At 45.0% G+C, this 15,738-nt stretch overlaps 1 protein-coding gene across 1 annotated transcript in view; it reads right to left on the reverse strand.

Moving 5' to 3' along the window:
- ATPSCKMT (ATP synthase c subunit lysine N-methyltransferase) overlaps positions 1-15,738 on the reverse strand; it is a 163,725-nt gene that overhangs the window by 92,177 nt on the left and 55,810 nt on the right. Inside the window, exon 2 of the mRNA XM_082257993.1 lies at positions 7,135-7,272. Coding sequence (XP_082114119.1) covers positions 7,135-7,272 — 138 coding nt within the window. The remainder of the gene's footprint in view (positions 1-7,134; positions 7,273-15,738) is intronic.

Raw genomic sequence — 15,738 nt, forward strand, 5'->3', positions numbered from 1 at the left:
CACTGACCCCCCCCTACACTGACCTCCCTACACTGACCCCCTTACACTGACACATACACTGACCCCCCATACATTTCCACATACACTGACCCCCTACACTGACCCCCCATACACTGACCACTGACCCCCCCATACACTGAACCCCCCCCTACATTTCCACATACGCTGACCCCCCCCCCACACTGACACCCCCTACACTGACCCCCCTATACACTGACACCTATTCAGACCCAGCCCCCCACACTGACCCCCCCTACATTCCCACACACTGACCCCCCCTACACTGACCTCCCTACACTGACACATACACTGATTCCCCCTACATTTACACATACACTGACCCCCTCTACAATAACACCCCCTACACTGACCCCCTACACTGAACCCCCCCTACATTTACACATACACTATACTGACACCCCCTACACTGACCCACCTCCTCCCCTCCCATGTCAGCTTCCCTGGGCTCCCGGGGGCAGGCAGCACATCACTTACCTTGTTCTGTGTAAAAACACTGGTGACTCGAGGAGGCGATCCGGAGCGAAGGGGAGAGACAGCGAGGTGGCCCGGAAATCAGGGGGAGACTCCGGAAGCGGTGCTGCACATGCACCGAGCCACAGAGCATCTTCACCCACAACCAGCCCCGCCCCACGGCCGCCGCTCGTCCTGCACAAAGTCAGCCAAGGAGCCAAGAGGCAGGCGGGTGGGCGGGGGCTGGACACTATGATTTCGGGGATGTCGGGCGTGGGATGCGCCTCCCTAAATGTTGCGCACGGTGCCAGTGGCCCCCCCAGCATCCCCCACGCTACACCACTGGCTGCAGGCAAAGCCAACAGACTACTGGCATGTATTAAAAAGGGAATTCTCTCCAGCGATAAAACGATAATTCTCCCACTCTACAAAACTCTGGTCCGGGCGCATCTCGAGTATGCCGTCCAGTTCTGGGCACCGGTCCTCAGGAAGGATGTACTAGAACTGGAGAGAGTCCAGAGAAAGGCAACAAAGCTAATAAAGGGACTGGAGGATCTCAGTTATGAGGAGAGAATACAAGCACTGAACTTATTCTCTCTGTAAAAGAGATGCTTGAGAGGGGATATGATATCAATGTAAAAATACAGTACTGGTGACTCTAGCATAGGGAACAAACTATTCAGCGAAAAGGAAAATATAAAAGGACTCGCGGCCATTCGTTAAAATGAGAAGAGAATCGGTTTAACCTTAAACTGCGTAAAGGGTTCTATACCGTCAGAGCGGTAAGGATGTGGAACTCTCTTCCACAAGCAGTGGTGTCAGCGGGGAGCATCAATAATCAACAGAAGAAAAGTGACCGCACTCAGAAGTAGATGAAGATGGAGGTGCTTTATTCCCCGTACACTTGAAAATGAACAAACAATGCTTCACATAGACATGGGACAGGTAAACGCGTTTCACGATTCCACAGATTGCTTATTCATTACCAATTGGTTGATTACCACTGATGAATATTGCACCATTGGATGACGGATCCGACCTGCACCACCTTATCTCACCTGAGCGGCTTTTTTTCTGTTGCATGTACTGTTTCTCGGGGAGCATCAATAGTTTCAAAAAACTATTAGATGGGCACCCTAGCGACCACAACATACAGGGGTATACAATGAACCATTGTCCAAACACTTACAGTATACACAAACTCATAGGTTAAACTGGATGGACTGGTTACATAGTTACATAGTAGGTGAGGTTGAATAAAGACAATAGTCCATCCAGTTCAACCTGTATAGGTGTGTGTGGCTGTAATCATCTCATATAGCCCTGAATGTTCTGATCCTTCAGATGTACGTCTAAGAGTCTTTTGAAAGCCACCATACTTCCCGCAGAAACCACCTTTTGTGGTAGAGAATTTCACAATCTTGTAGCCCTAACAGTAAAGAACCCCCCACGTTGCCTGAGGTTAAAACGCTTCTCCTCTAATTGCATTGTATGCCCTCGAGTCCTCATGCAATTCCTTCGACTGAATAGCTGTTTTTCTATGCCGAGATCCCCATTGAGATATTTATAAATTGCTATCATGTCCCCCCCTCAGGCGTCTCTTCTCCAGGGAGAATAAATCAAGCGATTGCAGACGCTCTTCATAATTAAGGTCCTCCAATCCCCTAATCAGTTTAGTTGCCCTTCTCTGGACTCCCTCCAGCTCCAACACATCCCTCCTGAGGACTGGCGACCAGAACTAGACAGAGTACTCCAGATGCGGTCGGACCAGAGTTTTATAAAGTGGAAGGATTATAGTCTTATCTTTGGAATACATCCCTTTCTTTATGCATGCTAATATTCTGCTGGCTTTGGCAGCTGCCGCTTGACATTGCATGCTATTGCCTAATCTATCATCAACCAAGACTCCCAGATCTTTCTCCATTTTTGATTCCCCCAAGGGTTCCCCCCCTAACGTGTATTGTGCTTTTATGTTTTTAGTCCCCAAGTGCAAAACCTTACACTTCTCCACATTAAACTTCATTTTCCATGTCGTTGCCCACTCTGTTATTTTGTCCAGGTCATTCTGTAGGATATCTGCTTCATGCTGAGCAGTTATTGCCCTGCCCAATTTTGTGTCATCTGCAAAAATTGATATCGAACTACTGATCCTCAATGCCGTTTATGAATAAATTGAACAAGGTTGGTCCCAGGACTGAGCCTTGGGGGACCCGCTTACCACCTCAGACCAGTCTGAGTATGCGCTGTTTATTACCATCCTTTGGACACGCCCTTTTAGCGAGTTCCGCATCCAAAAGCAAACCCTGCTGTCGATAGCTGCAGACCTTATTTTGTAGATTAAGCGCTTGTGGGGAACTGTATCAAACGCCTTAGCGAAATCCAGGTACACCACATCCACTGGTCTGCCCCTATCTAGCTCACAGCTCACCTCCTCGTAGAATGTTAAGAGATTGGTTTGACAAGAACGCCCATTTGTAAACCCGTGCTGATTACTGCTGATGATGTTGTTGTCTTTAGCAAACTCTACGATATAGTCCCTTATCATCCCCTCCAGAAGTTTACATACTATCGATGTCAAACTGACAGGCCTATAATTTCCCGGGATATGCCTCTGCCCCTTTTTGAATATCGGAATCACGTTAGCTTTCCTCCAATCCCCTGGTACATCTCCTGTCCTAATACTGTCAGCAAAGATCAGGAACAGTGGTCTAGATATAACCTTACTGAGTTCCTTGAGAACTCTCGGATGTACGCCATCCGGGCCTGGTGATTTGTTTGTGTTAAGTTTATCCAGCCTTTCCCTGATTTCACCCTCTGTTAGCCATAGTGGCAAGTCCTGTGTATTACTACTAACCATACTGTCATGGTCAGTGTACCCCTCCTTTTCCTGTGTAAAGACTGACGAGAAAAAAGTATTCAGCACGGTTGCCTTTTTAGTGTCCTCTGTAACCATCCTCCCATCATCGTTAATTATGTGTGCAATATGCTCTGCCCTAGTTTTTTTGTTGTTGATATATTTAAAGAAATTCTTTGGGTTTTTTTTTACTATCCTCCGCTATTTGTCTCTCAAAGTTGATTTTAGCCATTTTGATTTCGTATTTACTTTTCTTATTTGCCTCCTTGTATTGCTTGAAAGCCGATACTGTGCCCTCTGATTTATACTTCTTGAAGGCCAATTTTTTTCCCCTAATAAGTTTTTTAACGCTACGGTTTAGCCAGCCAGGTTTGGCTTTGTCTCTTCTAAATTTATTTCCCATAGGAATGCACTGCAAGATGCATTTGTTTAATATGTTCCTAAAGCATTCCCATTTTTCCTCCGTGGTCAGTGATCCCAGGGTTTGGTCCCAGTTTACCCTTTCCATCAATGAGTACAATTTTGGAAAGTTTGCCCTTCTGAAGTTTAGGGTTCTTATGTTCCCCTCTTGCCTTGTTATATTGTTATTTACTCTAAATGTGATCATCCTGTGATCGCTAGAGCCCAGGTTGTCCTGGACTCCTAATGTAAGAATGAACTAGTGTGGAGACCTGTGGGGCCAATTGCAATTTACACGTGGTCACCAAACATCCTAGGACCCGGCGGGAATTACCACTTGGTCCTGGACTCCTACCTCCGAGATTAGGTCTGGGTCATTAGTGATCAATAGATCCAGGACTGCGTTTTTCTCTACTAGGAGAATCCACCAACTGCGACATGTAGTTATCCTGTAAGGTTTCCGTGAATAGACGGCCTTTTGTAGTGTGCAGTCCCCTCTTCCCAGTCAATGTCGGGATAATTGAAGTCCCCCAATATGATGACTGATCCCAGTTTTGCCACTTTACACAATAGTGCTAAAAATTCCAGCTCTACCTCCTCCCTTTGATTGGGTGGCCTATAGCAAACCCCCACAATTACTTTTCCCTTTTCTCCTTCCCTATGGAGTTCTACCCACACGGATTCTAACTCCATACTCATCCCTTCCGTAATGTCACTCCTCTCTATCACCTTTACATTGTTCTTGACAAAGAGACATACCCCTCCCCCTCTTTTTCCTACCCTGTCCTTCCGGTACACTGAATACCCTTGGATATTGGCCAGCCAGTCATGTGAGGGGTCGAACCAAGTCTCCGTTATTCCCGCAAGGTCTATGTCCTCCTCATGTACTAACATTTCCAACTCATCCATTTTATTAGCTAGGCTCCTGGCATTAGCATATACCCCTCTTAGTTTTGTGGAAGTTAATCATGAATGGTGATTATGTTTATTCCTGTTTGGTCTGAGGTTTTCCATCACAGACCCCCCAATTGACGTTATTGAACTAAGGTCGCTGCTGACTCTACTACTGCCTTCAGTCCTTTGCTCCTTCCTAACTGACTCTACTTCTGAGCCCTTCCCCCCCGTCTCCTAGTTTAAAAGCCCCTCCAACTTGGTGGCCATCTTTCTTCCCAAAAAAGCTGTACTGCCCCTATTTAGGTGCAGCCCATCCTTACTAAAGAGCCGGTAGCCGACTGAGAAGTCAGCCCAGTTCTCCAGGAACCCAAACCCCACCTTCCTACACCAATTCCTCAGCCACTTGTTAAGTTCCCTAAGCTCCTTCTGCCTCTCCTGTGTGGCTCGAGGTACAGGCAGTATTTCAGAGAAAACCACCTTGGAGGTCCTATTCCTCAATCTATTACCCAAGTCCCTGAAATCGTTCTTTAGGATCCTCCACCTTCCTTTGACTTTCTCATTAGTGCCCACATGCACCATGACCGCTGGGTCATCCCCAGCCCCGCACAATAATCTGTCTACCAGATCCGCAATGTGCCGAACTCGAGCGCCCGGTAACAACATACTGTTCGGCTACTGCGATCTTTTCGACAGATTGCCCTCTCTGTCCTCTTGATGATTGAGTCCCCAACTACCACAACCTGTCTAACCTTTCCTGAATCTCGGCCCCCCTTCCTCCTGGAGCCGCCACTCCCCTGGCAGCTGGGGGAGGGCGCCTGCTCCAGCACTGCCACCCCTGAGCTGATATCCCCCTCAACCTGCAATTTGGCAAATTTGTTAGGGTGTACCAACTCAGGACTGGCCTCCCTGACACTCTTCCCACTACCCTTCCTAACGGTCACCCAGCTGCCTACCACTGATGCCTGCGTCTCCTCTACTCCTTCCTCCTCTATGCTGGCCCCTGCCAGCGCCTGATGGGTAATGTCCAAGCTCCTTTCCAGGTTGTTGATGCAACGCAGTGTTTTCTAGATCCAGGATGTGGGCTTCCAGAGCAACAAGTCGCTCACATCCTGCACAGCAGTATTCGCCCTCGATTGGTTCATCAAGGAACGCATACATGCAGCAAGAAGTGCACTGAATGGCACCCGCAATCCTGTCGGACATTATTACCCACTACTCTATGGGGAAAATGTTAATGACCTGCTATTCCTTACCTACACTACCTCTATCTCCCCTGGTACTAAACCTGGGGTACTCACCAGTCGCTAAGATACTCACCAGTCGCAAAGATACTCACCAGTCGCAAAGATACTTACCAGTCTTACCAGGTACTCAGTCGCAGAGTACGCTCAGTCAGTCACAGGGCACCGTCGGGCACTGCCAGTCGCTGGGCACCGTCAGTCGCAGGGCACAGTCAGTCGCAGGGCACAGATCGCTGTCAGTCACAGGTCGCTATCAGTTGCCGGGCACAGTCAATCAGTCACAGTCACCGAGCGTGGATTGCTATCAGTCGCAGAGCACAGTTACACAGCAATCAGTCGCAGAGCACAGTTACACAGCAATCAGTCGCAGAGCACAGTTACATAGCAATCAGTCGCAGAGCACGGTTACACAGCAATCAGTCACAGAGCACAGTTACACAGCAATCAGTCGCAGAGCGCAGTTACCCAGCAATTAGTCGCAGCACAGTTAAACATCAATCAGTCGCAGAGCACAGCTACACAGCAATCAGTCGCAGAGCACAGCTGCACAGCAATCAGTCGCAGAGCACAGTTACACAGCAATCAGTCGCAGAGCACAGTTACATAGCAATCAGTCGCAGAGCACGGTTACACAGCAATCAGTCACAGAGCACAGTTACACAGCAAACAGTCACAGAGCACAGTTACACAGCAATCAGTCGCAGAGCGCAGTTACCCAGCAATTAGTCGCAGAGCACAGTTACACAGCAATCAGTCATAGCACAGTTACACAGCAATCAGTCGCAGAGCACGGTTACACAGCAATCAGTCGCAGAGCACGGTTACACAGCAATCAGTCGCAGAGCACGGTTAAACAGCAATCAGTCGCAGAGCACGGTTACACAGCAATCAGTCGCAGAGCACGGATACACACAATAAGTCGCACAGCACAGTTACACTGCAATCAGTCGCAGAGCACAGTTACACAGCAATCAATCGCAGAGCATGGTTACACAGCAATCAGTCGCAGAGCACAGTTACACCAGAGATCAGCTGAGGATCATGGCTTTTCTCTGTTTTGTAAATGGACACCTTATATGTATACAAAAATACACAAATCTTCTTACTCATGTGAATATAGAGTTACTGTATGCTTTTGGGTCACTCAAGAGAAATGAAAAAGCAATAAGAAAGCAATTACAATGTAGGGGGAAACTAGACGTAAATGGTATGCTAGCTGAAATCAAACATACAATTTCATTATGTTATTAAAATACAGTAGCATGTTTTGCTTACCTTCCACATATCTGATATGTAAAATTTGGCATTACGATTAACACCTTCTCTCCATGCTCTGTATCGGGAATACCACACTAACCATGGGTTTAATTCATAACCTTCAGCTTGAAAACCTTTCTTGGCAGCAGCAATCACCTTTTAAAATAGAAAAGTTGCAATGTTATGAAGAATATATATATAAGAATATACAATAGATTTCCTAAACCCAGGTTAAAGCAAAATAAAATATTAAGCAAAGGGAATATACGATAAAATCTGTCACACATTTTAAGGTTTAAAAAAAATCCTAGAAAAAGAATCTAGAGCATCAAATCTCACCAACACATCAAAAGCTTTGCATGGTTTCCATATAGACATAAGGATGAGGGCTCACAGAGGGTCCAGAGGTGGGTATTCAATGTCTCCTGCTTGTAGGGCTTTATGCAGTACTAACTGTATACCCTACCTACAACTCTAATAATTTCTCAATCCTTTGATATATAAATGTTTAGTAGGGATGGGCTTGATGTTGGAGGCGAACATCAGCTGTTCGTGTGTTTGCTGAACACACAAACAAATGGGGCGCGCAGCGGGAAGTTTTCCCACCGATGAGCGCCCCAAATTTTAAGGGGAACTCCACGCCAAAATTGAAAAAAAAAAAAAAAAAAACGGCATGGGGTCCCCTCTAAAATCCATACCAGGCACTTTGGGTCTGGTACAGAATTTATGGGAAACTTCATTTTTTTTTTTAAATTTAGCCGTGGAGTTTTCGATAAACTCCTGGTATGGATTTTAGAGGGGAACCCACACCAGATCCTTATCCGAGCTAGCAGCCTGGCTGGCCAGGATGGGGGGGGGGGAGGAACAAGCGAACGCCCCCCCCCCACCTGAACCATACCAGGCCTCTTGCCTTCAACATGGGAAGGGTGCTTTGAGGTGCCCATGTTGATGAGGACAAGGGCCTCTTCCCGACAACCCTGGGCTGTGGGGGTCTGAGGGTGGGGGGCTTATCGGAATCTGGAAGCCCCCTTTAATAAAGGGGCCCCCAGATCCCACCCCCATCACCCTATGTGAATAGATACTGGGTATATCGTACCCCTACTAATTCACCAAAAAAGTGTTTTTGAAAAGTCCTATATTAAAAAATAAAAAAGTAGTATCCCCAATGTAAATCCATCATCAATCATGTCGCCAGCCGCACCCGAAAAATAGAAAAAAAAAACAAAAAAAAAAACACAACAACAACTAATGAGCCGCTTGAGCCATTACAGCTCTTTTATCAGTGTAGCTGTGCTGCCACGCAGCTTTAACTGTCTAGCAGTTGTTATTACATGTTATGTTATGCTATGTTATTGGTATCTTCCTAGCACCCCTGTTGTTTCTGGTTAGATGGTTTCTCCCATCTCCATTTTCCTGCTGTAACTGCCATTTTGTTTAGTTGTTATTAGGAGACTGCAGAGTGAGGAAGCTGTGTAACTTCATTGTAAATTTACCTATGGAAAAGCCTCTATGTTTATGCCTTTGCTAACTTGAAGCATAAAGAAGCATTGGAGAACACCTCTGGAGTCTTTATTCATTGAGTAAACTATCTGTTAAAGCCATCATTCAACCTGCTGCACACACTTAGAGACTAGGGGTCTACAAGAAGGTCACAGGTACAATCGATGCTGAGACAGAACAGTAAATTTACAGGAGTACACAGCTTCAAAAAGTAAATTTCCAGGAATACACAGCTTCAGAGAGTACAGTTCCAAAAAGTACTTGAAGTAAATGTCCATGGTAATATACAGCTTCAGAACAGTAAGTACCAAACTTGTCTGTGAGTCACCAGAAGCATTACTCTGCATATGAAACCAGCCACCTATTACTGCTTCATTACTGTTACAGCCTTCTGAGGTGATCCAGTTTGAACTAGTTCCAGCACTAGCCACTATTGTAACAAAAAATACCTCAGCCAGCCTGCTTAATAACAGAAGTCACTACTTACAGAGCTGAGCTCTGGCAGATTTCTAACAAGACACCAGAAATACAGTACTTATTATGTCTGACAGAGATCTCACAGAGTTACCTGCATTTAGTCAAGATAAAGCAGACTCCTTACTTCATTCTGCTCGTCCTGTCAGAGCCCCTCACCCATCCTTGAAGGCAAGGGAGGTTTATGAAGCAAGTAAGGAAGAAACCTCTAGTAACCTGACTGCATTATGGGAAAAGACTTTAAGTTGTATAACAGCCACTAATGTAACTAGCAACAATTCTGAGCAATTGAACACTGCTCTCTCAAGGGTTAAGAAGGCATTTGAGAATTATAAAAGACTTTCTGAGAAGTACTATTCCCTATTGTCACATTCCAACATAGAGGAAGCTGCATTGGAATTAAAGGACTTTACTTCTAATGACCAGCAGAGGCATAGCACATATCTTGAAGCAAAGGCACAGATAGAAGGGAGATTGGCACAGCTATATGAGACTATATCCTGTAACTCTGCTTCTTCAAGACACTCAGGAAAATCTTCTAGGTCTGCCCGCTCATATCATAAATCTTCTTCTAAGTCATTGCGGTCCTGCTCTATAAGGTCAATACTGAGCGACCAAATACTCAAAGCTCGCCAAAGGGTTGCAGTAGCCCAGGTTCAAGCCGCCTGCTCTGAAAAAGAAGCAGCCATCAAGGCAGAAGCTAAATGCAAGGAAGCAGAAGCTAAATGCAAGGAAGCAGAAGCTAAACGCATTCAGGCAAGAATACAAGCAGAAACAGAGGCTCAGCTAGAAATTCTTCAGAAGAATAGAGAAAAGGAAGTAGCTTTAGCAGAGTTATCTGTCTTGGAACAAGCCCTATTGGAAGAAGAAGGAGCAGCTTGTACCAGCTTGGCTGCTTTTCAAGACCCTGTGGAAAGGACCCTACAGTTTGTCTTAACTCAGAACCACGACAATACAGTCCCACCTACAGTTGGAGATTCTTCTCATAATCATCAAGCAAGTGGATCAGAAGGCAATGTGTCGCCAAAGCAAGCTGGTCAACTAGACACACCTACTAACAGAGACCCTCCACAACTACCGCACATCCCAAAATCAAGTGAATCAACCTACGCAGCTCGTGTGCCACCACAACCCTATGTGCATAGAGATTACAAGGGCACAGTAGAAGACTACAGAATGAACTCTATACCCCCTTTGATACAGCTCTCTTTGACTTCAAATGCTCAGAGACCTTCAGACGACAGACCCTTACCTAAATTAAACCCATCTGCAACACCTTTCTCTCTACCTACCAGCCAACATCAGATACCAACCATGGTCCAAGACGGCGCACCATCAGTAGACCCTGTGGCTATAAAAACTGAAAGCACTGACATTGCAGAGTTCAGCAAGTATATGATTCGACGAGAGTTGATTACAACTGGACTGTCTGGATTTGATGACCGCCCAGAGAACTACAGGAGTTGGAGATCTACATTTAAGGCGGTAACCAAGAACTTGGACATTGATCCTCAAGCAGAACTTGACTTACTAATAAAGTGGTTGGGGCGTCAATCTTCAGAACAAGTAAAGAGACTTAAATCTGTCTACATTTATAACTTTAAAGCAGGCCTTGATGCTGCCTGGGAACGTCTAGAACAAGACTATGGGAGCCCAGAAGTCATTGAATCTGCCTTATTCCAGAGACTAAACGACTTTCCTAAAATCTCTGTTAAGGACAATCATAAGCTTAGAGAGTTAGGTGACCTCCTTCAAGAACTTGAAATTGCTAAGTTAGATCCTAGTTTACCAGGTCTTAGCTATTTAGACACTGCTCAGGGCGTAAATCCTATTGTAGCAAAGTTGCCTAGTTATCTTCAGGGAAAGTGGACTAGTGTAGGATCAAAGTATAAGTATGAGCATTGTGTTTCCTTCCCTCCCTTTTCTTATTTTTCAGAGTTCGTGCGGAAGGTTGCAAGATCCAAGAATGACCCAAGCTTCTTCTATCCAGATACAACCACCATTCCTTTAAGTACTTCAAGGGGTATTGCCACCAACGGTAAATTCAAGGATTTAAGGCATCCTATTGCAGTGGGGAAGACCGCGATAGCATCCAACGTCTTAGCTACAGACATCAAAGCTAGCAATCTTAATCAACAGTGTCCTATTCATAATGCGCCACACTCTCTCTCCAAATGTCGTGCATTTAAGGACAAGCCTATTGAAGAACGCAAGTCATTTCTCAAAGAGCATAATATCTGTTTTAAGTGTTGTGCATCCTCCGATCATTTAGCTAGAGACTGTAAGATCGCCATCAGATGTTCTCTCTGCAACAGTGACAAACATGTGGACGCTCTTCATTCAGATCTGTTCAAAAGGAAACCTTCACTCGGCAGCAACCCCAAGACTACATCAGATGATGGCGGGGAGAGAACTGAGCAATATGCCGACCCCGTAACCACAAGGTGTACAGAGGTATGTGGAGAAGGGCTTCATAGCAAGTCTTGTAGCAAGATATGTCTTGTAAGAGTTTTTCCTGAAGGATGTCCACAAAAATCCATAAAAATGTATGCCATACTCGATGATCAGAGCAATCGCTCATTGGCCAGTACAGAATTCTTTGACCTATTCAACATTCAAGGAGAGACCTGGTCCTATACCTTGCAGACATGTGCAGGAAAGGTCAATACTTCTGGAAGAAGAGCCCATGGCTTCGTAGTTGCATCAGAATATGAGGACACAGAGTTTCCTCTTCCAACTCTAATCGAATGTGATCAGCTACCGAACAACAGAGAAGAAATCCCCACACCAGAGGTTGCACGTCATCACCCTCATTTGAGTCACATTGCTAACTACATTCCACCACTTAACAAGGATGTTAAGATTTTGATTCTACTAGGGAGAGACATTCCTAGAGTTCATAAAATAAGAGAGTTATGTAACGGTCCAGATGATGCTCCTCAGGCCCAGAAACTCGATCTTGGATGGGTGATAATAGGAGAAGTCTGCTTAGACCAATCTCACAAGCTCTTGGATGTAGCTTCCTACAAAACTAATGTTACCTGTCAATTGATGAAATGTCCATCGCACTATTATGTGAAGGAAAGACTTGATTTTAAGAACGAAGTTCCATATCAAGCACTCCAAAGCATTAACTGCAAGCTCACTTCTCAAAAGGACTTTGGTGATTCAGTGTACCAGACTACTTGTGATGACAACAAGATTGCTCCTTCAGTCGAAGACAAGGAGCTCATTAAGATTACGGATGAAGAGTTCTTCAAGGACAATTCCAACAATTGGGTAGCTCCAGTACCCTTCCGAGTACCAAGGCTTACTCTCCCTAACAATCGAGAACAAGCTTTAACCAGATTTGCTGCACTGAAGAAAACTCTCCGTAACAAACCTGAGAAGCAAGAGCACTTTCTAGCATTCATGCAGAAGATTTTAGTGCCAGCAGTTGTCCTCACACAAACCATTTGGTTTTCAGAACCCAAGTTTTTAATGGACCAGTCTTCTACAAACTCAGAAGAAGATATCGATTTCTACCTGGAGGATCCAGATACTGATCCGGAAATACGGCCTGAAGTTGTAGCATTGAGTTCCAACATCTGCTCAAGAAGAAATTTGGAGGATGAAGATGACTCCACAGATATGGGGGATGGAGCTGATGAATGGATGCAGGCCAAGACTCTGGTTAAGCCTCCGGACCAGCTGGAACTCAGCGACGCTGAACTTAAGGAGGAATTCACTCGTATCCTGACTGCAAACAACCCTCATGCCCCCCAGAACATTGTGAGGTACAGTTTTAAGGAACGGGCCTACAAACCCATTAGCATCGTGGACCAGCTGGCCGTACGCTTCTCCCTGGATGGAAACATGCCACGCGAAGACTCTGATGAAGCGCGGCGACAGATGGCGAAGTTGGGAGTCATTGAAGAGACTCAGACCAACGACTCCACAGAGCCGGGAGACAAAGATACAGATGGGAAGTCTGACGCTCAGGCTAGTGAAGAATGGACAGAAGGTGAGGAAATACCATCCAGGAACAAGAAGGAGAGAAAACTGACCAACCAGTTCAATTATAGCGAGAGAGCGTCCCAGAGCATTAACAAACCCCTGCAGGAGCGAGCTTCTCAGACAGAGCCACCTCCAAGGGCCACCTTCTCCGCCACTGCAAACCAGTGGAAATTCAACCCACCACACGCTTCACACATGGGCGGAGCATGGGAACGTATGATTGGGATGGCAAGGCGCATACTGGATTCTATGTTGCTTGATGTGAGTTCTTCACGTCTTACCCATGAAGTACTTACTACATTCCTTGCTGAGGTCGCAGCAATAATCAACTCAAGACCGCTGACACCTGTATCCACAGACCCAGAATGTCCAACTGTTTTAACTCCAGCTGCATTATTGAGCCGGAAAATTGGACAGATCCCAGCGCCAAAGAGCATCTTTGATGAAAAGGACATATATAAACGTCAATGGAGATATGCTCAATACCTTGCAGATTGTTTCTGGGACAGATGGAGGAGGGAATACCTCACACTTCAAGGACGTAAAAAGTGGCAAACCCAGAAGCCTAACTTAAAGGAAGGGGACCTGGTTCTTCTAAAAGAAAAGCAAACCAATCGGATCCAGTGGCCAGTTGGAGTTATTTCAAAGGCCATTACTAGTGATGATGGAAAGGTCCGAAGTGTGGAAGTCAGGATTGTAAAGGACAGAAGCCCAAAAACCTTCCTGAGACCAGTCACTGAGACAGTCCTAATTATGCCTGCTTCCAAAAATTCTGATTCAGTGTTATGTGAAGGAGTCACTTAGATCTCTAGCATAGTTAGCTTAGAGGAGAGGGCTACATAGCATTCTACTGTATGCAATGTTAATTGTATGTTTATGGAAAATAATTGTGTAGTGGTATCTCACGATACCAGGCGGGGAGTGTGCTGCCACGCAGCTTTAACTGTCTAGCAGTTGTTATTACATGTTATGTTATGCTATGTTATTGGTATCTTCCTAGCACCCCTGTTGTTTCTGGTTAGATGGTTTCTCCCATCTCCATTTTCCTGCTGTAACTGCCATTTTGTTTAGTTGTTATTAGGAGACTGCAGAGTGAGGAAGCTGTGTAACTTCATTGTAAATTTACCTATGGAAAAGCCTCTATGTTTATGCCTTTGCTAACTTGAAGCATAAAGAAGCATTGGAGAACACCTCTGGAGTCTTTATTCATTGAGTAAACTATCTGTTAAAGCCATCATTCAACCTGCTGCACACACTTAGAGACTAGGGGTCTACAAGAAGGTCACAGGTACAATCGATGCTGAGACAGAACAGTAGCGGACTGCCATTTTCTGATAATGCAGACTTACTTTCTGCTCTTTTAGACTGTCTCTGCATCCTTCCAATGTTGGTCTCAGATTTCATGCATCATATTCCTGAGGCTGGAAGAAAGGCATTGTGGGGACTGTAGTCATTTACAGAGAGCTGATCATTGCCTTTATTGCTTAACCACTTTAAGACCGGAGGATTTTCCTGCTTAACATCCAGACAACTTTTTTCAACTTGGCACTGCGCAACTTTAACTGACAATTGCGTGGTCATGCAATGCTGTACCCAAACAAAATTTACGTCCTTTTTTTTTCCACAAACAGAGCTTTCTTTTGGTGGTATTTGATCACCTCTGCGCTTTTTATTTTTTGCGATATTAATAAAAAAAGAGCGAACATTTTGCCAAAAATTTACATTTTCTATTTGACAGTTAAAAAATATACAATATATTCAATTTAATATCATATAATTAGGCCAAAATGTATTTAGCTACATGTCTTTGACAAAAAAATTCTCAATGAGCGTATTTTTATTGGTTTGCGCAAAAGTTATAGCGTCTACAAACTATGGTGTAAATACTGCCTATCTCAATTCTTGAAGTGCTAAAATGGCAGGGCAGTACAACCCCCCCCCCCTCCCCCAAATTACCACTTTTTGGAAAGTAGACATCCTAAGGAATGTAGTGAGAGGCATGTTGAGCTCATTGAATATTTCATTTTTTTGTCACAGGTGTTTGAAAAATGACTAAAAAAAAATTGTCATTGAAATGATACCTTGCTAACGCATGCCATGGGCATATGTGTAATTACACCCCAAAATATATTCTGCTGCTTCTCCTGAGTACAGGGATACCACATGTGTGAGACTTTTTGGGAGCCTAGCTGTGTACGGGACCCCAATAACAAATCACCATCTTCAGAATTTCAAAGGGCGGAAATTTCTCATTGCACTTTCTCACTGCCTATCACGGTTTCGGAGGCCCTGAAATGTCAAGATAGCACAAAACCCCCCCAAATGACCCCATTTTGGAAAGTAGACACCCCAAGCTATTTGCTGAGAGGCATGGTGAGTCCATTGAATGTATTATATTTTGCCACAAGTTTTGGGAAAATTACATTACACAAAGTTGTCACTAAAAGATAAATAGCTCACACATGACATGGGTATATGTGGAATGACACCCCAAAATACATTCTGCTGCTTCTCCTGAGTACAGGGATACCACATGTGTGAGACTTTTTGGGAGCCTAGCTGTGTACGGGACCCCGAAAACCAATCACCGCCTTCAGGTTTTCTAATGGCGTAAACTGTGCATTTCACCTCCGCACTACCTGTCACAGTTTC

This window comes from Pelophylax lessonae, assembly GCF_965119305.1.
Source record: "Pelophylax lessonae genome assembly, chromosome: 5".
Taxonomy (NCBI): domain Eukaryota; kingdom Metazoa; phylum Chordata; class Amphibia; order Anura; family Ranidae; genus Pelophylax; species Pelophylax lessonae.